This window comes from Kogia breviceps, chromosome 2 (genome assembly GCF_026419965.1).
Source record: "Kogia breviceps isolate mKogBre1 chromosome 2, mKogBre1 haplotype 1, whole genome shotgun sequence".
NCBI lineage: Eukaryota > Metazoa > Chordata > Mammalia > Artiodactyla > Physeteridae > Kogia > Kogia breviceps.
Window position 1 is genome coordinate 193,857,641 of NC_081311.1, and position 21,324 is coordinate 193,878,964.

The following is a 21,324-nucleotide window of genomic DNA, read 5'->3' on the forward strand; positions in this document are numbered from 1 at the left end:
GGGGAGGGTATATGTGTGGGAGATGACAGGGATCAAATTGTCAAAATGTTAATAGTGGTTAATTTAGGTGTTGGGAATAAAAGTAGTTATTTGTGTACTTCTTTTTTTTTTTTTTTTTCAAATTTACCACAATGGAAACACATCCTGCCTGTGCATGAAGGCCAGACAGACAAGGATGAAGACTGGAGGGAAGGTTCCAAGTCCAAATTCCAGGGAGAGCAACCAGGGAAGTCCCGAGAACGAGAGCAAAGAGCTTGGACCGCAGTCTGCTCTGCTGTTGTTTTTGCCTGTCCAGTGTCCATTCCTCCAACGGACGGCGCTTGTTTCCTTTAGGGTCCTCCTCCCCTGGATTCAGTTTGGGTGGAACTGTCGTCATAGCTGCTCCACGCTTCCCTGGCCAAAGCTCAGAGGCCAGTCCAACCCCTTCTCCCACGACTTTGAGCAGCATGGCCTCCTCCTGGAAACCTTCCCTCCACTGGGGCAGCCGCCTCTCTTCTGTGCCCCCAGACTTGCAGCTGTCAGAACACTTGTGTACCCCGCCTCCCAGCCTTGTACAGTCCCTGGCACGTGGTACTCAGTGCATGTTAGCTGAGTGAATGATGACCACACTGCTTAGAGCTGATGAACTTACTTGAATGTTAGATTAAAAGACCCCAGGTACTCTGGTAGATGTTCCAGAGAATGTGGCAGCAGCTTCCAGGCCCTCCAGCCTAGCTGTAGCCTGTGGCCACCTCTCCTGAGCCAGGGCACTCTTACCCAGCCAGGTACGGCCTTCCCTGAATCCCACTGTCCCTCACCTGGGCCGTGGCCTCTATTCCTAAACAGCCCCCCAGTTGTCCTGCCCTGCCTTGTGCAGAAGCTTGAGAGAGGGGTTGCATTTAAAGAGGCCACACAAAGGGACATTTACCTTAGTAACTACCATCCTCAAACCTTGTAGACTTGGGACCCTGGCCACTGTTTGGAAGGTGCAGCGGTCAGTGTTGGCCTCTGAGTCTCTTATTTGTGTGCAGGCAGGTTGCTCATCCTTTGTTTAGAAATGTCAGTGCCTTTCGGTCCAGTCTGACTTTGGCCTAAGGCCAGTCTGAGTTTTGAGTCAGCCCGACTCGAGTCCCTGCTCACCACCTTCCTACCCTCCTGCTTTGTCAGAAGCAGCACACAAAAGTTCCTGTGCTGAAGAGGATTAGACTGTTAGAAAAATGTAAATGTGCTCCTAGGATCAAATTCCTTAAGTCTGTCCTCATCGTTCTTGCCTCTTAAAAAAAGTTTTAAAAACAGAGTGAGAGAGGAGAATGATTAAGTATTACAGGCTGCAGTTTGGGGTTTCAAAACAATGATAATATCTGCTCATCTTAGAAATGTGTCAAGACAACCACTAGTAGAACAAACAGAACGTGTAACCTTCACAGCAGTGGTAGATGGATCTGTTAAGGTTCTTGGTTGCAAACAGCAGCAAACAGCTCTGGCCAACTTAAGCAAAAAAGGAATTTATGGAAAGGCTCTTAGTAGCTCAGAACAACAAGAAGGTTGAAAAACCAGCAGAACAAATGGGCAGAAGCCAAGGCGGGCTGGGCAGCAGGAGCCCCGGGAGCAGCCTGGACGGGATGCTGCTGTTGGCGCTGCTGCCCTGGGCATGTCTACCCCCGTTGCCGTGGGTCTTAGCATCACTCGCAGTGGAAGTCCCAGGTCAGATCATCCAGCTGCCTGAGCGCAAGTCCTGGGTCACACAGGGACGTCAGTGACGCAGCGTCCAGAACCCTTTCAGCTTCGGTAGTGGGAGCCTGGGCTTGGTCTCACACCGAGAGTCACACGCACAGGGATTCCCGTCCATGGGAAGGGAGTGCAAATACTAGGAAGCCCTCCAGAAAGGCAGCTCCTCTCTACAAGGGAAGACGTGGAACAAAGAAGACTTGGTGGACCCACTAGGAGACAAGGATGGGGAAGAGGGAGACGCCAAGAAGTGTACAAAATGGGATGGGCTCCCAGGTGTCAGGACTGATTTGGAAACGCCATCGGACGACGTAAGAATAGATGTGAAGTGTTGCACACTTTATATTTCCTGAGCAGGTACTTCACAGAAGGAAGGGTGGGCAAACGCAGCTTTGTTTGTTGATAAGACTCGTCTTGGCGAGTTCCCAAAGACAATCAGCCTTTTTCCTGAGAAGGAAAGGGTGATCCCAGTATGTTCACCTTGGCCCTCAGAAACACTGGCAGAGAGGGTTGTGTGTGATGGACCATGGGATCTAGGACCCGTCAGAAAGGCAGTGAAGATGAGAGGACGCTGATGGATGAGGAGAAAGAGTGGTCGAGAACTGGGAAGGTTAGATGAGGTTAAAGGATAAATGTGCCATTTAGAGGGCAGCAGAGCGGGAAGGAGGCAACCGCGGCCAAGAGCTCACACTTCCAGAGACGGAAAAACGCCCAGAGGTCCTGGGAGTCAGGATGTTACCGAGGGGCCAAAAGGCCGCCGTGGAGGAGAGTCTCCAGAGCTGCAGGGAAGATCAGGAGCTGATATCAGGGCAGCAGTGGGCCGTCCACGGGGACTTCAGCATCACCCAGGACAATGGCAGGAGTGGAGCAGACGGGAAGCAGAGCGGGCCCAAACTCTCGAACGTGGGAGGGGGCGGGATCTGTGTGACTGCAGCCAGAGCCAGGACGGGAGGTGACTCGAGTCCCAGATGCACCAGGACTCCTGTCCTGGGAGTAGCACTGGGCACTCGGGAATGCTGCTGCCCCCCTGACCAGCACAGAAGAGCAAGCTGCAGGGTGTGCTGCTTCCAGGAGAGAGTGGGATCTTGCTGGCTGGCCTTTCCACCTCCAACCTTTTTTCTCCAGGGCTGAGCCCACAGCTGCTGCTTCCACTTTGCATGGTAACCAGTGACTCATGACAAGGGGAACCTATCCACTGACATGCCCTGGAGACACCCGAGAGACATCAAATTTACAGAGCCCAGGCCTTCTGATAACTCACATCCCCCGCTTCCGCAACCTGCCTCGTGCTTCTCTGCCTGTAGGAGTCCCTTCATAAATACTGACCAGAGCCTCAGGAGCATGTCATCTCTGTCACTTAAGAGAGGCCCCCGGGAGTCCAGTTTGTCTTTGGGAACAACGGCAGGCTCCAGCCTGAAGTCTGGCCTCAGCTGCTTCCCCCGACGACACCCCAAGGCCGCCTGGGAGCTCATTTCAGAGGTGGCATTGGGCACTCGTAGCTCTGCACAGCCTCTTTTCACAAGCTCCTTTCTCAAATCCCGCCATCCTGTCTTATATGTGGTGGTTACCCCTGGAAAGTAAAGCTATGGGTGGCTTTTTAATTTTTTCTTTTCCTTTAGACTGAATCCTTTCTTTAAAAAAAAAAAAACTGTAGTAAAATACATACAAAATTTAAATCTTAACCATTTAGGTGTACAATTCAACATTGTTCAAGCACATTCACATTGTTTTGCCGCCAAGCTCCAGAACTTTTTCATCTTAAAAAACTGAGACTCTGTACCCATTAAACAACCCTCTATTTCCCCCTCCCCCCACCCCCCAGCAAGGGTGGGTTCTAATTATTTTAAATTGTTTTCATTTTTGCTCATTTGTACTTTCTAATTTCTCTAAAATGAGTACTTACTATCTTTGCAACTGAATTTCAAAAACTCCAGGAGATTTTTGTGCAATCTTCCCCACTTTGCAGTCAGGGCACCTGGGGCCTGAGCTGCGGAGAGTCTGCAGGGAAAACCTGTAGCACCGTGGGTGCCCTGCCGCTCCCCGCAAAGGGAGAGCTGCTGCAGTCCGCTCTCAGGAGGAGGGCAGGTCAGGGCTGCAGCAGGACGAGTTCTGGCCATTAACCGGGTCCTGACGGAGCACCCAGTTACCCACAGGGATTCGGCACGGAGCTTCGTTTCAGGACTCACGTGTCTCTCTTCTCACCTCACTGAGCCCCAAGCGGTTCTCACGGAGTCACTCGTTGCCCTTGGTTGGCCCGTGTCTCTTGCCCCCAGAGAGTCTCTGGCCACTCAGGGCCAATATGCTCTGCTCATCGCAGGCCCCCAAGCCAGCCTGTGAGGAGGTGAAGACGGAGGCAGGCAGGGGCCTCTGCTCACACACAGTGCCTGGGTCGGTGCCGAGCCTCACTTGCCCTAGGACAGGCAAAAGCATGTCCCCTGAGTGGCTCTCGAGGGGGTGGGGTGGGGTCTCGTAGAGGTCAGGGAGGGGGTAAGGGTTGGGGACTAGTGAGGATGTAAGTAAAGAGTAATTTCCGCCTTGCTAATTTGAGTGTATCTTTTGTTACCAGCAGGGACTTAGGCTCGCACGCAGAAAAACCACAGCTAAAGTGCCAAAGCGCGACACTCCCGAATGTCAGGGCCCCTTTGATTTTGCAAAGAGGGCGCGGAGGCTTGTAAGGGGAGGCAGTTTGCTTGATGCCGGCCGGGGCAAGGTGGTGGTGGCTCAGCCGAGACCGGAGCCAGGGCTCCTGGATCCCCGACACCCCTGCCGCCTAGTGGCTCCACCAGGTGGAGCTCCCAGAGCAAAGCAAGCCGACTGGGGGCCAGGGAGGGGTCCGGTCAGGATCCCAGTTGCAGGCCAAGAGCTAGAGAGGGACGGAATGGGCCAGAACCTGCAGAAGCTCGGCAAGAAGTGGGAAGGAGAGGCAGGGCGCCACGGAAACAGTTCAGAAACGGGCTGGGGGCGGGGGGGTTCCCCAGATGGAGTCTTGCCGTGCGCGGTTATCCGACCACGATGTTCCCCTTCCAGGGGAAGGGCTGGAACCGGGGACCTGAGAGTCTGGAGGACAGACAGCAACCTTATAGCCCTTCCGACCCATGGGTGGGGCGGGATCACTGAGGTGGCTGGTCAGGGTTTCTAGGCTGAAGTGGGGACGGGGCACGAAGGGGGACAGGCCACAAAGACACGCTGCAGAGGAGGCAGGTGTGGCCCCCAAAGCTGGATGTGGCCCTCTGGGCCCGCAGGGTGAAGCTGCCTGAGGCTCCTCTCAGGAAGGGTCCGTCTCCTGCCGCCCCTCAGCCAGGGGCTGGGCCCTGCTGCCGGGGGAGCCCGTGTCACACAGGGTGCTGCCCGTGGTCACCCTGCTGAGGCTGTGGGAGCTGCGGCGGGGTCCGTGGCGGCGGCACCGGGTCCCCAGGCACAGGGCCTCCCGGAAGGTGTCCCGGAAGCGGCTGGACATGAGGCTGTAGAGCACAGGGTTGGCGGCCGAGCTGAAGTAGAAGAAGACGCCGGAGACGACGTGCACGTGCTGGAAGGCCAGGTGCAGGCCCTCGGTCCAGCGGGACACGAGGCTCCACATGAGGCGGTCGATGTGGAACGGGGCCCAGCAGATCCCAAACACCACGACCAGGGCAACTGTGGACAGAAAGGGAGCCTGCTCTTCCTCTCCCCTCCCACCAGCCTCCCACACCCACTGTCCACCTGGAGGTTTCTGGAAGCTTGCCTCTCCCGGCGGCACCCCTATAGGAGGGGCTGCTCTCGCCACTGTCACCGACTGGGCAGTGGGCGTGCGCCCTGGACCCGGTGTGGACACCCGGGCCAAGCTGGCCTGGTCCGATCCTCTCACCGTGGAGCTGGAACTAAGTGACAGCTCTGGCTGCTGAGCCCCAGCGTGACACAGTGCGGCTAAGGCCCACTCTGGGTGCCTCTCAGGGGCCATGCCTGCTTATGCATGAGCAGAGAGGCACAGGAGAATGAGGCCCGTGGTCAGACAGCAGTAGCCAGGGAGTTACAGGGAGAGTGAGACAAACGCCCCCCCACGCACTTGCCTGTCTTGGCCCGAGAAGCCTTCGCGGCGCCAGCCCCCAGCTCTCCTGGGAGCCCCTGAATATCCTGCCCCACATTACCTCCCCTTTCCTCGACAGCCCCACCCCAAGCCCCAGGAAAAGGCAGGACAGGCCGGCCAATCCTTCACTCTTCTCCGGAGCCTGCCTCCAGCCCTGGTTTCACCCTACCCTTCCTGAGTCTTTGCTGTCAGGTCTGCATTGATTTTTTTTTTTTTTTTTTTTTAAATAAATTTATTTATTTATTTATTTTTGGCTGTGTTGGGTCTTTGTTTCTGTGCGAGGGCTTTCTCCAGTCGCGGCGAGCGGGGGCCACTCTTCATCGCGGCACGCGGGCCTCTCACTGTCGCGGCCTCTCCCGTTGCGGAGCGCAGGCTCCAGACGCGCGGGCTCAGCGGCCACGGCTCAAGGGCCTCGTGGCTCCACGGCCTGCGGGATCTTCCCGGACCAGGGCTCGAACCCGTGTCCCCTGCGTTAGCAGGCGGATTCTCAACCACTGCGCCACCAGGGAAGCCCCCTGTGTTGATTTTTGTTTCTTGTTTCTCATGTTTGCATCTCCAGCTCACAATCCTTCCCCTGCAGTGCCTTCCCCCTTACACTCCAGCTTGGTTTTCCTCTTAATTCCGGATTTCAACCAGAACATTGCTTACATCCCCAGCACACAGCCTGGTGCAGAGTAGGCCCTCAGAAAGAGAAGACAGGAGAGGGAGGGAGAGAAGAAAGCCAGAGCCCCAGGCCAGCAAGCAAGGCAGCCTTAAGGAAACAGCCCACTTTCCCAGGGCGAGAGCCATCCCAGATGAGCAGGCTCGGCCGGGGGAGGCAGCAGAGGCAGCCAGGGGCAGGTGGTCTGCAGTGCAGGAGGCAAGCACAGGGCTCCAGGTCAGTCCCGTCTTAGGGGGCTGTACAAGTGACCATGGGCTCTGGGACACTGTTCTGGGGGGCGAGAGGAGTGAGTCTCTGGGAATGGGGCAGTTCCCAGTTAGCTGGCCATAATCCCATGGCTTTGACCAAGGTCTCACCAGCCCTGTCCGGCCCTGGCTCACCCCACCTACCTGTTTCAGGCTCTGTGGGACAGGGCAGGATGGGGAGGGAATCAATGACCGGCTTAGCATCAGTTGGCCTGGTTTCCCCAGGGCCACTGTTTTTGAAAAAGCACCAGGCCTAGGCCACAGTAAGATCCAGAGCCTCAAGCCAGTCGGGCATACCCTGGCCGGCCCCAATCCACACTTCTGCCCTGATTCTCCTGTGCTCTGCACACAGACCCTCACAAACATGCCTCCAACGACCTCTTTTAGATCATGATCCTTCCTCTGGTCCCCAGAGAACCGCAGACATGGTGTGCAGGAAATTCACCACCCTGCCTTTCCAGCACCCTGCTCCCCTTCTTTTGGGAACTTTGCTCCCACCGGATCCCTATGTGGGTCTGTGGGGACTGCTCACCTCAGCATCCTGCCCCTCTCATGACCCAAGCCCACCAATCAGAATCCTTCCCTGGGATTTTCCATAGCCACTAAGGGAAGAGGACAGTTAGTTCCTCAGGAAAGGGGAACTCGGTGCCCGTGGTCCTGCCTCCCAGGCTACTTAGGGAAGGACAGAACCAAAACATATTTAGGAGCAAGTATGAGAGACCTGGAGGGCCCAGAGCCCATGAACAGCTCTGTCATCCTGGAGCTGAGCCGCACGCCTCTGCCCTGTCTGTGCTTGGTTCCGTGAGCAAGGGCTGGCTTCATGGGTGCCACCTGTGTGTTTGCACAGAGCCCTGACCTTCGAACCTTCAAGACAGCAGATCTGGCATTTCCCTGGTGGCACAGTGGTTAAGAATCCGCCTGCCAATGCAGGGGACATGGGTTCAAGCCCTGGTCTGGGAAGATCCCACGTGCCATGGAGCACCTAAGCCCGTGCGCCACAACTTCTGAGCCTGCTCTCTAGAGCCCGAGAGCCACGGCTACTGCGCCTGTGGGCTGCAGCTTACTGAAGCCTACGCGCCTTGAGGCCATGTTCCGCAACAAGAGAAGCCACCACAATGAGAAGCCCGCCCACCGCAACGAGGAGTAGCCCCGGCTTGCCGCAACTAGCGAAAGCCCACGCGCAGCAATGAAGACCCAACGCAGCCAAAAATAAATATAATTAATTAATTAACTTTTTTTAAAAGACAGCTGCTCTACTATTGCTGTCTTGACATTCTTAATGGTTTTTTTTAACAGGGGACCCTGAATTTTCATTTTGCGTTGGGCCCCACAAATTATGTAGCTGATCCCGCCATGAACCATTAGCATTTACCTTTGGTGTCACTTTCTTAAGGGTAATCTAGAAGCGTATACACACATGCAGTGCGTGCGCGCACACACACACGGGGGAGTGAGGGGCGGGGAGGGGGGGTTACTCCACGCTTCACACTCAGCCTCCATCCTAAACCGAAACACTCGGCCCCTTCCCCCAGGCCCCTGGAAGCCCAGCCCCATACCCAGTGCCTGGCTCCTCCCCTCTTCCCAGCAGCAACACTTACACAACATCTTGGTCACCTGTGTCCGAGCCCGATCCTGCAGCGGCTGGAGCCTGCGGCCGTCGCTAGTCCTGGCCCTGCCCTTGGCCTCCTGCCTGAGAATCAGCAGCCTGTCACGCCGCAGCCGCAGCCCGATGAGCAGGTAGAGCACGCTGATGGTGGCCATGGGCAGGCAGAAGAAGAGCAGCGCGGTGGCCTGCACGACCAGGTTGTAGAGGGCTCTCCGGCGGACCAGGGTGCACACGGCCGAGTCGGGCACCGTGCCCCGGCAGGGCACGTCCAGCTGCCGAATGCCGTGCAGGCTGGTGTTGGGCAGAGAGCAGAGCAGGGCGAGGCCCCACACGGCCCCGAGCACGCGGCGCACGTGGGTGTGCGTCACTACGGACCGGGCCTGCAGCGGGTGCACCACGGCCACGTAGCGCTCTACGCTCAGGGCGGTGACGTTGAGCACCGAGGCCAGGCAGACAGTCTCGAAGAGCAGCGTGCGGAAGTAGCAGCCACCGGCGCCCAGCAGGAACGGGTAGTTGCGCCACATCTCGTAGAGCTCCAGGGGCAGACCCAGGAGCAGCACGAGCAGGTCCGACACGGCCAGGCTGAAGAGGTAGTAGTTGGTGGGTGTGCGCATGGCCCTGTGGCGCAGGATGACGGCGCAGATCAGCGCGTTGCCCACGGCGCCCACCACGAAGATCAACAGGTACGTGACACAGATGGGCACGAACAGCTCCGTCTGCTGGGGCCCCAGGTACTTGAGCCTGAGCTCCTCATCAGTCAGGTTCAAGTCCTGGGGGTCAAAGGGCCCCAGGGCCCTGCTGTTGTTGCAGGGCACCGGGCTTCTTGCGCCCAGGGACCTGTCTCCAGGGAGGGTGGAGCAATTGAGGCAGAGGGGAGCCTGTGGAACAGAAGAGAGAGAGAGACACCAGAAAAGTCACTCAGGGAATCTGGTTCTGTTGTTATTCGCCAAATCAAAGATGCCATCGACACCAAGAAGGCCGATATATCATATGCCGCTGAGAAGGAAAAACTCCGCCATCCATTGTAAGATGCATCACAATTTCATCTTAAAAATGTACATCTTAGGGACTTCCCTGGAAGTCCAGTGGTTAAGACCGTGTGCTTCCACTGCCGGGGGCATGGGTTCAATCCCTGGTTGGGGAAATAAGATCCCGCATGCCACGTGGTGTGGCCAAAAAAACCAAAAACAAGTGTATCTTTAAAATGATAAAAAGTGGGACTTCGATTTTAAATTTCACGATCTACTGAAACCTTTGAACCGTGATGGAGCCTCTCAAGCATGGGCTGTGCCATCAGCAGTCACCCTTTGGGTCGCTCCCCTTTCAAGTCATGGACTTTGGGAGAGACACTCAGTTTGGGCATCTGTAAAATGGGCACAATGCACAGTATCACGTGGTCTTTAAGAGCAAGGTCTCTGGAAACAGCTGCCTGGATTCAAATCCAGCCTCCCCAGTTTCGAGCTGTGGGACTGCTTGCATGGCAACCTCTCTGTGGCTGTTCCCATGTTACAAGGATCCAGGAATTTAAGACATAAAAGGTATTAACACAGGGCCTGCCTGACACACAGAAGGGCCGGATTACATCACCTCACTGTGAGGGCTGAGTCGCCGTGGGGACCAAGCAAGGCAGTGAAAGGGCCAAAAACTATAATGCTGATCCAAAAGTTGGTTCTTGTTTCTGTTTTCTATCACCTGAACTGTTTGAAGTAGGAATATTTGACACCCTTGACACTGCCGGCTCTGGGGTTCCCTCTCCTCCCTCCAGCTCCCATCTCTTTGCCAGTCCACCAGATATAGTCGTTAAGGACCCAGGCCATGGAGCTAAATAGACTGGCCTGGGGTCAAATGCTAGCTCTGCTATCCTCTTCTGTGACATGCCCTCACTGTGCGTCAGTCTCCTCACCTGTAAAATAGGTAAGGAGAGCCTACCTCATAGTTCCTGGGAAGATTAAATGAAAGAATAAAGTTCTCAGTATATGTATAACTGATTCACTTTGTTGTAAAGGAGAAACTAACACACCATTGTAAAACAGTTATACTCAAATAAAGATGTTAAAAAAAAAAGAATAAAGTTCTCAGGAGTGTGCCTGACACATTTCAGGTGCTCAACTTCAATGCATAGTGACATGATCCTTATTTCCCACCTGGCAAGGGAAGGACAGTCTAAGGGACATGGGGCAGGGCTTGAACGGGATTCCACTGGGCATGTGTCTTGGTGCGAAAGATCGGGAGCTGCCCTTCTGAGCCTATTCCCCAAGCCCGCCGCCACCACCTCCCCTCCCTTGCGAGCAACCGCGGATTTTCAGGCTCGGTTCCTGGATCCTTTCCCTGGATTCTATTTTCAGCTCCATTTCCTGTCCTCAGATGGGGGTTTGGGGCTCCCGTGGCCCACGTACCTGCGCACTTACCACTCGACTTTCTTTTTCAGGTCCGTCTCTCTCCTAGATCCCAAGTATTCTTAATGCCGAGTATCTTTCTCCTCGCCGAAGCCTCCACCCGGAAGCCTCCCCCAGCCTCCCTTGCCTCTCTTACACCCAATCCCCGCATTTTGGAATCGAGGGGCATCTCCATGCACTCAAACGTTCCGCCGGCGGCCGCCGCACCCGCACTCCCCGCCCCGGCCGCTGTGGGAGCCGAGCGGGGACGGAGGCGAGGAGCTGGGAATGCGCAGGCGCCAACCCAGGTTCGAGAGAGGTTCCCCGCGCCCCGAGAAAGGTCGCTGCGCCGGCGCCTCCAGCCCCGCAGCGAGCGTGGCCGACGAAAAGACAGAAATACCCCAGGAGGCCGCGAGTCCCCCGGGGAGGGGGGCGTCCCGACGGGCCCTCCGATCTCTGCAACCCCGGGGAGACCCTGCCCGCGCGCTCTCCCCGCCGCGCCCGTGCCCACGCCGGCATTCCCGTTCACCTACCATGCGGCCTGCGCCCCGCGAGGTCCAGGCGCCGGGAGCCCGCCCGCCGGGCGTGGGGCGGGCGTCCGCGGATAGATCGACGGGCAGACGCGGCGCCAGAGCGAGCCGCCGGGCCGACTGAGGGCGGCCGGCTCCCTAGCAGCCCTCCGGGTCGCCCCGCCTGTCAGAGGCCGGGGACGCTCTGGCCAGGACCGCCAACAGGGGGCAGTGGTGCCCCTGCAGCCCACACGGCCGCCGAACCCGCCGCAGGCACCCAGACCGTAGCGACTGTGTTTCCAAGCGTCTGATGGGGCACTTCCAGGAGCAACCTTACCTCACGGAGCCCTCACAACGACCCATTTTACAGATGAGAAAACTGAGCCGCAGAGAGATGAAGTTCGAATGTTGTGGGTCTCACCCCATGTCCAGCGTGCTGACTCTTAGCTTAATCCCTTATTACGCGGCGTCCCTCCAGATCCCACCTCCTCCTGCCCCACGTTTCAGATGCACCTCCGAGAACGTCCCACCAGCCCCTCCAAGTCAACAAGCCCCGAAAGTTCTCATCCCCCCTCCTAGGCTTCACATGGGGTTCCTCCCCCTCCATCTCAGTCCCAGGACAGCAGTCTCCACGGCCTCTCCCTTAACGCTCTCTCCCTTTGGGTCCTCCAGCCCCTGAGTCCAGTCCTCATCTCCCCACAGGACTGCTGCCGGAACCTGCATTCTCCCTCTGGTCTGGGCTCCCACAGCCCGGTCATCTTCCTAAACCCCCAACAATGGCATTCCTCTTCTTGAACACCTTCTGTAGGGCCCCCCACTCCCTTCTGAAAAAGAACACCGAAGTCTAGCCTGGTTTCGGACCTCCCCACCCCACTTGCCTTCCTGGACCCCAGTCACTATGTTCTCCCACCCCAAATACCCCAAATACCTCTCAGCCATTCAGATGTTCCCCTTGTTCCTCTCTCCCTACCACAGGGTGTCCACAGGAGGGAGGAAATTGTAGAGAGGGAAGAGGCCTCCTCCTGCTCCCACAAACTGTGCCCTAGTTCAGCCCAGCAGGGAGCACCTTCCCTGCTTGGCCCGCCTACTCCAACCAGCTCCTTAGCTGAAGTTATTTCATCAGGAACTTGCTAGGGAGCTTAGAAGCGTGGATCTTACAGGCTGAAATGCTGGCTCCTGGGCCTCTTCCCAAGGTTTGATTTACTTAGTCTGGGCGAGATCCAGAAATCCTCATTTTTGATACACACACCCTCCAGAGAGCCCCAGGCCGCAGAGCCACGCTGTGAGAAGCACCAGGAAGGGTTAAGTACAAAGCCCCAGGCCCCAGGAAGGCTGCCGTGAACTGCGTAGAGGGAAGAGACTCAGCCCCTCTGTGCCTTGTAGAACGTGTAACCATCCTTACCGCTACTGTGTGCCCGCTGTGAGACGCCGACTGCAAAGATTCAGGCCAGGGCTGGCACGGGGCCAGCACTCAAGAACATGGGGTGGGATTTGGGTGGGATTATCTCTATTTACTGACAACTGGAGGCAAAACCTTCTTCCCTCAGACTCTCTCTGCCCCACCCCCTCCCTGACCCTGTCAGCCTCGCTGCCTTCCCAGGAACTCCACGTGTAAACACAGCCCCAGGCACAGAGAGGTTGCAGGCCGCGCAGGGACACACGGTGCCCGCGTCCCTGGGGGAAAGGATTCTGGGGTGTCCCTGAGACTTAACTGCTCAGCCTCAGATGCGTGAGCCTGGCTGGATGGAAACTTCAAGATCAGGGCTGCCATCACATCAGATGAGCAGTGAGGGGAAGACAGCCCACCATGGGACCACAGGCCACACTTGGCACGTGATGAGCCTGGTCGACCTCTGCCCCCCTCACTGGAACACACCCACGCACGCCTCTGTGACCACTTCGTACAGACTCTGAGCGGCCTGAAACCCACTGTGGACCCTTTGGAGGCGCTCAGAGCCCAGGAGAGGATGGGGAAGGACCTTATCTCTGTCTTACAGAGGGAGAATGGCTCCCGCCTGTTAGGAATTCCTACAGCTTGCTGCATCATTCACAGCATTAGCAGCCATCAAAGACCATGTCAGGCTAAAAGGGTAGCCCCCCAAAAGGAGAGGCCCAGTGGCCATCATGGCTGTAGCACTGTCCTGAGGGCCCTGGGTGTCCCAGCCTCCAGGCTGGAGCTTGAGAGCACCACGGCAGCATGTCCCATCAGAACCCCATGACATCTACTGCCTCCCTCTCCATCCTGAGGTGGCTTCCCCAGGGCCGTGTCTGTCCGGGAACTCCCACAAGGCTGAGGCCTGGCCTAGATGGGGACCAGGTTTTCTGGGTGTAGACCTCAGTCTCCTGAGCTTAGCCGGTGGACATCTACCCAGACTCGGGTGCTAGGGGCCCAACTCCACACGACAGTAAATCTGCCAAGCGTGTGCCACTAGGACCTCCAGGGGCTGTGGGGCACACCTCCCAGGTCCCGGAGCGTGTACGGGGCTCACTAGGCCTGAGGCACGTGATGAGTCCCGGGAGGTCCAGAAACCCCACCCCGCCCTGCTTTACTGCCGTCGGGGATGAGACAAGGAGGATGAGGTGAGCTTGGAGACACTGGGGCGCTGGACGGGATGGAGGGGCAGTTCTGCAGCCTGGGCAGGGGGGACAGCCCAGGACCCACCAGTAATCGGGCTCAGCAAACACGGAGAGCTGGGAACAGCAAACATCCGAGCAGGAGAATCGCTGTGCTGACCTGGGCTCTTTCCCAGGTCAGAGCCGTTTCGACCTGGCTCTGCTCGGCTGGCTCTGAGCCAGGCCATGGCCAGGAGAGAGGAGGAAAGGTCTGGGTCCCACGAGGTGGTGGGAGGCTGGCATGCACCTCGGTAAGCCGTGTGGCTTGTGTGGTCAGCCGAGCCCCCATACCTGGTTCCGCTCACAGAAACTGGCCTACTCCCAAGAAGAGAGACAGTAAAGGAAGGCAGGGGACAGGGGGGCCTGGATGAGAACCCCCACTCTCCCAGAGACTGTGCACGCCAGACCCCAGCTTCCCGGTCTGTGAAGCAGCAAGAACAGCACCTGTCTGTCAGGGTGCTGTGAGGATCCAGCGGGAGAACGTGGGTTAAAACACTTCGGGCTGGACCCGCTCAAGAAATGGTGGTCACCACTCTGCTCGGAATTCTCTGGGAGATGCCCCAAAACTTCCAGGAGTCGGGGCTGGTGTGGGGGCCGGAAGACAGAGAGCTCCCCTCATCAGGCGGTGGGGGAAGGTCCCCAGCAAGCTGGGGCGGGAGAGCTGGCCCCAGTGGCTGCGAAGAAGAACACAAAGCTGCAGGGAGCGTGGGCAGGCCAGGCCGGGCGGCTGGACCTCGGACACCTCCGCCTCTCCTGCCCGCGAGGAGGCCCACTTGGGACCGTCCAGCCCGTTGCTGCCGAAGGGCCGTGAGCCGGTTGTGAGCTACCCCAGCCTCTCAGCTTTTGATTTCGGCACAACTTCACACTTCCAGCAAAGTTGAAAGAATACAACCAAGAATTCCTATACACCCTTGACACTGATTCACCAAGTGTTAAAATTGTCCATTTCTTGAATCCTTTTCTGTGCGTATGCATATGTGTGTATGCAATTCTTCTGGACTCTGTGAGAGTCAGTTGCAAAGCCACTTAATACTTCAGGTCTGGTTTAGTTTCAAAGTGTTCCATGAATATTATTCATTCTACCTTCCCATAGGCAGTGGCGTACCAAGGGGTGAGGGTAGAAGGAACAGTCAGCCTGGCAGGAATAGTATCCACTCAGCACTTTGTGGTTATAGAGAGCAGACCACTTCCAGCTGGTCTGATTACCACTTTACCTTTCTTCCCAATTATCGCCATTCCCAAGGCAGACTGCTTTCAAGCCAATAGATACAAAAGCAGTGTTCAAGGTGCTAGCAAAAAGAGGCTCAGGATTACAAAGGAAATAACATTAAATTGGAGAAAATAAATGAAAGAACCTAAAAGCAGTGAAAAAGTGACAGCTGTTTGTGCATGTGCGTGAGTGAGTCTTTCTAGGGTTATTGCAAGGTAAGTGAAAAGCGCTGGCTGTATCCACCAGCAATCGTTAGACACGGCAAAGGGCACAAAACACAGGGACGCGGAGAGTGTGTGCTGGGGGTTAGGCATCAGAGTGGGTACAGTTGGCCCAAAGTTAAAGAAGGCCAGGAGGCTAAGCACTTGAAGGCAGCAGGCCAGAAACGCTGCTGCTGAAATTCTTGTCGCGGGTGATAGCGGGCTCCTGTGCCAGATGAGGATCTTGGTTTGCAAATATCAAAACTGGCTCTGGCTAATTTAGGCACGGTTTCCTGAGGACCATCAGGTAGCTGAGGACCCCTTGCAGCTGAAAGGGCTGGTGGTGTGGCCCTGTGTCCCCTGGACATGATCCCCAGACCAGGACCCTGTTCCTACTTCTTTGAGTCACTTGATGGACCCCTGCGCCGGGGTGACGCTCCGGATGCTGTGAGGCTGGATCCTACCCCAGCGCTCTCAGTGTTTGGGACAGGTGAGCCTTCAGGCCCTCTGGAGGAAGGCAGATGCCCCACCCAGAGGGGCAGCCACAGTCCCTGGCAGACAGTGCAGCTGCCAAGCGGCCAAAACAAAGAACACAAGTCTCTGCCACCCAGGGCTTCAAGGCCTCTTCAAATGCAGCAGCATCAGAGAGAGGGGCTGGCACTCACGTGGGCACAGGGGAGCCTGGCATTGGGGGTGGGGCGGCTGGTCCCACCAGGCTCACAAGTGTCAACAAAACCTTCTTGGAAAACTATGCCCAGGAGAACACGTGTCTGCAAAGAAGATAAGAGATTCCAGTTCTGCAAAGTTGGAAGGACCAGTTCACACTCCTGTTTGAGGGAGCCACATCCAGGAACTGAAAGTTTCAACCCTTTTTGGTCCATTTGGACTAAAAAAATGGCGGACTTATACACGGCCTGTCCTCAAGTAGACAATGTCAGTTCTCCTCCCAGCTACCTTGCGATGGATATTATAACCCAGCAGCCCTCAATTCTGAAGTTGACAGTGGTTATCTCTGGGGAGTGGATTAGGGTAAGAGGAGGGGAGGTAATTCTTTTTGTTTTCCGTCAAACGGATTTTTTTTTCAACAGTCAACATTTGTTTTTCTTACAATAATTATATATGTATATATATATATATTTTTTTTTTTTTTTTTTAAATGCAGTTCCTGGCTTCCCTGGTGGTGCAGTGGTTGAGAGTCTGCCTGCCGATCGATGCAGGGGACACAGGTTCGTGCCCCGGTCCGGGAAGATCCCACGTGCCACGGAGCGGCTGGGCCCGTGAGCCATGGCCGCTGAGCCTGCGCGTCTGGAGCCTGTGCTCCTTAGTGGGAAAGGCCGCAGCAGTGAGAGGCCCGCGTACCGCAAAAAAAAAAAAAAAAAAAAAAAAAAAAAAACCCACGCAGTTCCTTGCTTAATCCTGGTAGCTTGTCTCTGGCCAAGCCTTTCATTGGGGTCAGGCCTAGCCTGGTCAGAAGCCTTCCAAGGACAGGTGGGGAAAACTTGGACACAGAGATGCACTCCAGCTGGTCACATGCCCTGGTGCCCCCAAGGCCCCCTCTGTATCGCTGCTATTTTGTCACCCCCAACTGTCACACTCTCCGCTGTGTCACCCCTACCACGCAGCCAGGATCCCAGGCCCTGTGCGAGGAGCCAGGAGCCACAGCACCAGCCTGCTCTGCTCCACTCTCCTTGCCCGCGGGTACAGGGCCTTCTGCCCTACGGTCCCCCACTCCTGGTCCTGGTGCAGGGGCCGGGACGGAAGGGCAACCTCTGCCCAGGCCCAGCATGGGCACTTCCTGGCCACCAGGGGCACACAGGGGTTTCTGGCCAGGAGCCTGGACCCAGATCCCATCCCCTATGTGGTCCCTGTGTCGGGGTGGGACGCATCACGCCTAACAGCGCGAGCCTGTGGCCACTTACAGGCTTTAGTATTGCTTCCGTGGGCAGGGCGCCATCCTCTCTATCTCTCCCTACTTCTCACTGCCCGTGCAAAGCCCTGATCTGGACCAACCACATCCCTCACTGAGTGACCTAAAAGGACAGCACAGGCCTGGCTGAAACCCCTGCTGCCCCGACGGCCTGTGTAAGCTGCAGGGCCTCAGTAACCATCTTTCCCCAGCTGCTGTGAGGATGAAATAATTCTTACAGACTCCGGGGTACACGTGGCATTTCTAATGACAAAATACATTCCAGAAAAATTTTGCAAGACTAGTACAAAAAGGGAATTCCCTGGCTGTCCAGTGGCTAGGGCTCCACGCTTTCGTTGCTGAGGTTGTGGGTTCAATCCCTGGTACGGGAACTGGGATCCTGCAAGCTGCACGGTGCAGCTGGGGTAAAAAAAAAAAAAAAAAAATAGTACAAAGAACTTTTTGTCCTCAACCTTTTGAGAGCAAGTTGTTGGCCTGAAGCTCAGTCTCCCTAAATACTTTAGTACATGTTTCCTGCAAACTGGGACCCTCTCCTTCATCACCACAACACAGCCATCAAGCTCAGGAACTGCATTGAGGCATTACTGCCAGCTAATCCACAAACCCTTTCAAGTTCTGCCAATTGTCCCAGTCTGGAACAGTTCCTCAATCATCCCTTGACCTCGTGACCTTGACATTTTTTTTAAGATTACAAGCCAGTTATTTAGTAGGATTTCTCTCAATTAGGGCTTGCTGATGTCTCCTTACGATACATTCAGGTTATACATTTTGGGCAGGAATATCATAGAAAGGGAGATCTGCCCTTTTCATAGCATCCTATGAGGTAGCACCCAGTTTTGATTGGCCCTGCTACTGAAAATGGTAATTTTATTCCCTTGATTAAGGTGGTAACTGCCAGGTTTCTCCTCTGGAAAGCAACTACGTTTCCTTTCGGAATTAGTTTGTATCTTGTGGAGGGTACTTTAGATATTGTGTAAATATTCCATTTCTCATCAAACTCTTACCCGCTAATTTTAGCATTCATTTATGATTCTTAGATGAATTAATTATTGGTTGCCAAATGGTAATTCTAATTCTATCATTCCTTCATTGATTCGTTGGCATTGTACTGTAAGATAAAAAATTTTCCTCTGGGCTTCCCTGGTGGCGCAGTGGTTGAGAATCCGCCTGCCGATGCGGGGGACGTGGGTTCGTGCCCCGGTCCGGGAAGATCCCACATGCCGCGGAGCGGCTGGGCCCGTGAGCCGTGGCCGCTGAGCCTGCGCGTCCGGAGCCTGTGCTCCGCAACGGGAGAGGCCACAGCAGTGAGAGGCCTGTGTACAGCAAAAAAAAAAAAAAAAAAAATTTTCCTCTCACTATTTATATCCTTGTGGACTCAGGATTTCTTATTGTATTCAATGAATAATAATCCATTATCATTATTCATCATGTTTAAATTGTCCCAGATTTGGCCAGTGGGAACCTCTTCAAGTTGCCTGCTATATCCTTTTCACATGTCTTCATCATAAACGTTTCTGTGTTTTCTGGCACAATCAGATATTCCAGGCTCATCGTGTATTTCCCTGCCCCAGTCTGGAATCAGCCATTTTCCAAGGAGCTCTGGTTCTTTTCAGCAGAGACTGGAGTTTAGAAACCAAGATCTGGGTGCCATGTGTGCTCATTACTACCAGGATCTACCAGGATCTTGCTGCCCCCAGGCCATCTCAGGAAGCCCAACTAGGGAATACATGTATAAACATAAATATACATGTAGGTAAACATAACACACATATATGCACACATCAATATTTATTTGTATATCTAGCCATAAACATTGAAAAACATGAACTGACATCAGTATCCCTAATTCCAATCCAACGCCACAGCATTCACCCTTTCCTATCCCTCCCTGACAGTGAGAAATGTGCCTTCTGTTATTTTCAGCATATTTACTTACCAGGTGGACCCCCTCTCAGTATGTAACCAATCTTGCCGACCCCTCCTCACCCACTCAAGTCTAGCTCTGAGCTGTCCCTGCCCCCTCCCCTCCTCTAGCTGAGAACCATGCAGGACACCCTCCTCACTGCACTCAGCTTCCCAGATAGAGGGAAACGGGCTCCCTCACCATGGATGAGTATTACAACATTTCAGAGGACAAATTGGCAATAGCTACCAAAATATTGAGATTTATCCCTTTGGCCCTGCAACTTCACCTCCAAAAATTTATGGGAAAGAATAGTAGCTAAAATACAGGGATACATGTAAGAGGGCACGAGTTATAACTTTGTCTGTAACAATGAAAAATTGGAGGCAACCTAAATTTTCTTTATTAGCTCCTGAAAGCACAGTGCCCTGCGTGCCTCCCAGAGCCATCTGCCTGAAGGACCAGACAACTAGTTTCTAATTGACTTCCTCCGGAGCTCTTAGCTCCCCCTGTACTTCCTGACTGTGTTTGTACGAGAGTCCAGAGGGCTCCTGTGTGCCAGAGAAGGTCTTGGAGCAGAAAGAGAAAAATGCAAAGCATGTGCCCGAGCAGGGACCGTCCCTACCCAGCTGAGGCTGAAATCAGAGTCAGGCCAAGGGGAGGAGGCAGGGGACCCCAAAGACATCTGCTATCTCTGTCAATAGGGAATGGGCACAAAAAATGGTGGAACACGCATATTAATTGGCACTGTACATGCATGTGAAAGATGGAGGCTGATCTACACGTGTTGTCCTAGAAAGGCACCCAGGCAAGATATGTTGCCAAGAGGAGCCTGTAAGAAACATAGCAGCAGGAAGGGTTGGATCCCAGGCATGTATATTACTAGGTTGTTGTTTTTTTTAAAAAAACTAGGATAGGTTTTTATGCCCAGGAAATTGTTGAAGAACATATGTCAATCAGGCAACAGGGATCGTTTCTAGAGAGTGGTATTATAAGGGACTTCTACTTCCTAAGTAATATATTTTTCTGTTGTTTGTATTTTCAGCAGTGTGTATTGCTTGTATAATCATAGAACAAACAAACAAACAAAAAAATCAAGTAAATAGTTAAAGAAGTCTGTGGAATCTGCTGAAACAGCTGTTGACCAAGTAAGGGAGGAACAGATAAGAACGCACAGGCAGGGGAGGGGAGGGATATTAGCATGAGGGCAAGTGTTGGGTGGTGGTGGGCCTTTCGGCAAGGAAGGAGGACACAGGGGACATGACGCGGGACGGGTCTGATCACTATAACAGGTGACGTCAGCACCCTGCCCTTATCTCCTGTGAACATCTGCAAATAACAGCTCACACACAGTGACAATTTCCTGAATCTCTCTCTCTCTTCTTGAGGGTGTTCTTGAGCATGGTAGTGTCTTCAGGGTGTTCTGCTTTAGGCCAAAAGTGCCAGGAACTTAACTCCCCCGAAACAACCCTCCTATGGAGGGATGGGAATGGATGGATAAATGCCCCACGTGGTAGGCAGCTTCCAAGGTGGCCCCCAATGAGCCTTGCTTCCTGGCATTCACACCCCGTGTAGTTCCCTCCCACACTGAATAGCGTTGAACTATGCAATTGCAGAAATGACGGTGTGTGACATCCAAGGCCAGATCATAAAAGCATTGAGGCTTCTTCTCTTCTCTCTTTTGGATCACTTGCTCTTGGTGGAAGCCACCTGCCCTGTTATGAGGATGCTGAAGCAGCCCAGGGGAAGGTGAATGGGGTGAGGGACTAAGGACTCCCGCCAACAACCAGCACTAACTTGTCAGGCAAGCGAGCAAGCCCCCTTGGAAGGGGATCCTCCAGCCCCAGTCAAACCTTCAGATAATCCCAGTCTCATGAGAGACAGTAGCTAGAACCCTGAGCCAGAACCACCAGTTCAGCTGCTCCTGGATTCCTGACCCTTGAAAAAAGTGTGTTATGTAAATGTTTATTTTTTTAAGCTGCTCAGTTCTGGAGTAATTTGTTACGCAGCAATAGCTAACTAATAGTCTCATACACTCCTGGTAGGAATGTAAAACAGAACAGCCACTTTGGAAAACAGTTTGGTGGTTCCTCAAATGATTGAATATATTGGGCTTCCCTGGTGGCGCAGTGGTTGAGAATCCGCCTGCCGATGCAGGAGACACGGGTTCGTGCCCTGGTCCGGGAAGATCCCACATGCCGCGGAGCAACTAAGCCCGTGAGCCATGGCTGCTGAGCCTGTGCGTCCGGAGCCTGTGCTCCGCAACGGGAGAGGCCACAACAGTGAGAGGCCCACATACCGCAAA

At 54.7% G+C, this 21,324-nt stretch overlaps 1 protein-coding gene across 1 annotated transcript; it reads right to left on the reverse strand.

Moving 5' to 3' along the window:
* Positions 1-2,080: 2,080 nt before the first annotated feature.
* NMUR1 (neuromedin U receptor 1) lies at positions 2,081-11,373 on the reverse strand. The gene is made up of 3 exons (XM_067027173.1): positions 11,191-11,373; positions 8,275-9,160; positions 2,081-5,340 (listed from the first exon to the last, which is right to left on the reverse strand). The coding sequence occupies exons 1-3, from the start codon at positions 11,191-11,193 to the stop codon at positions 4,973-4,975; spliced, it is 1,257 nt and encodes a 418-aa protein (XP_066883274.1). The 5' UTR covers positions 11,194-11,373; the 3' UTR covers positions 2,081-4,972.
* Positions 11,374-21,324: the final 9,951 nt, after the last annotated feature.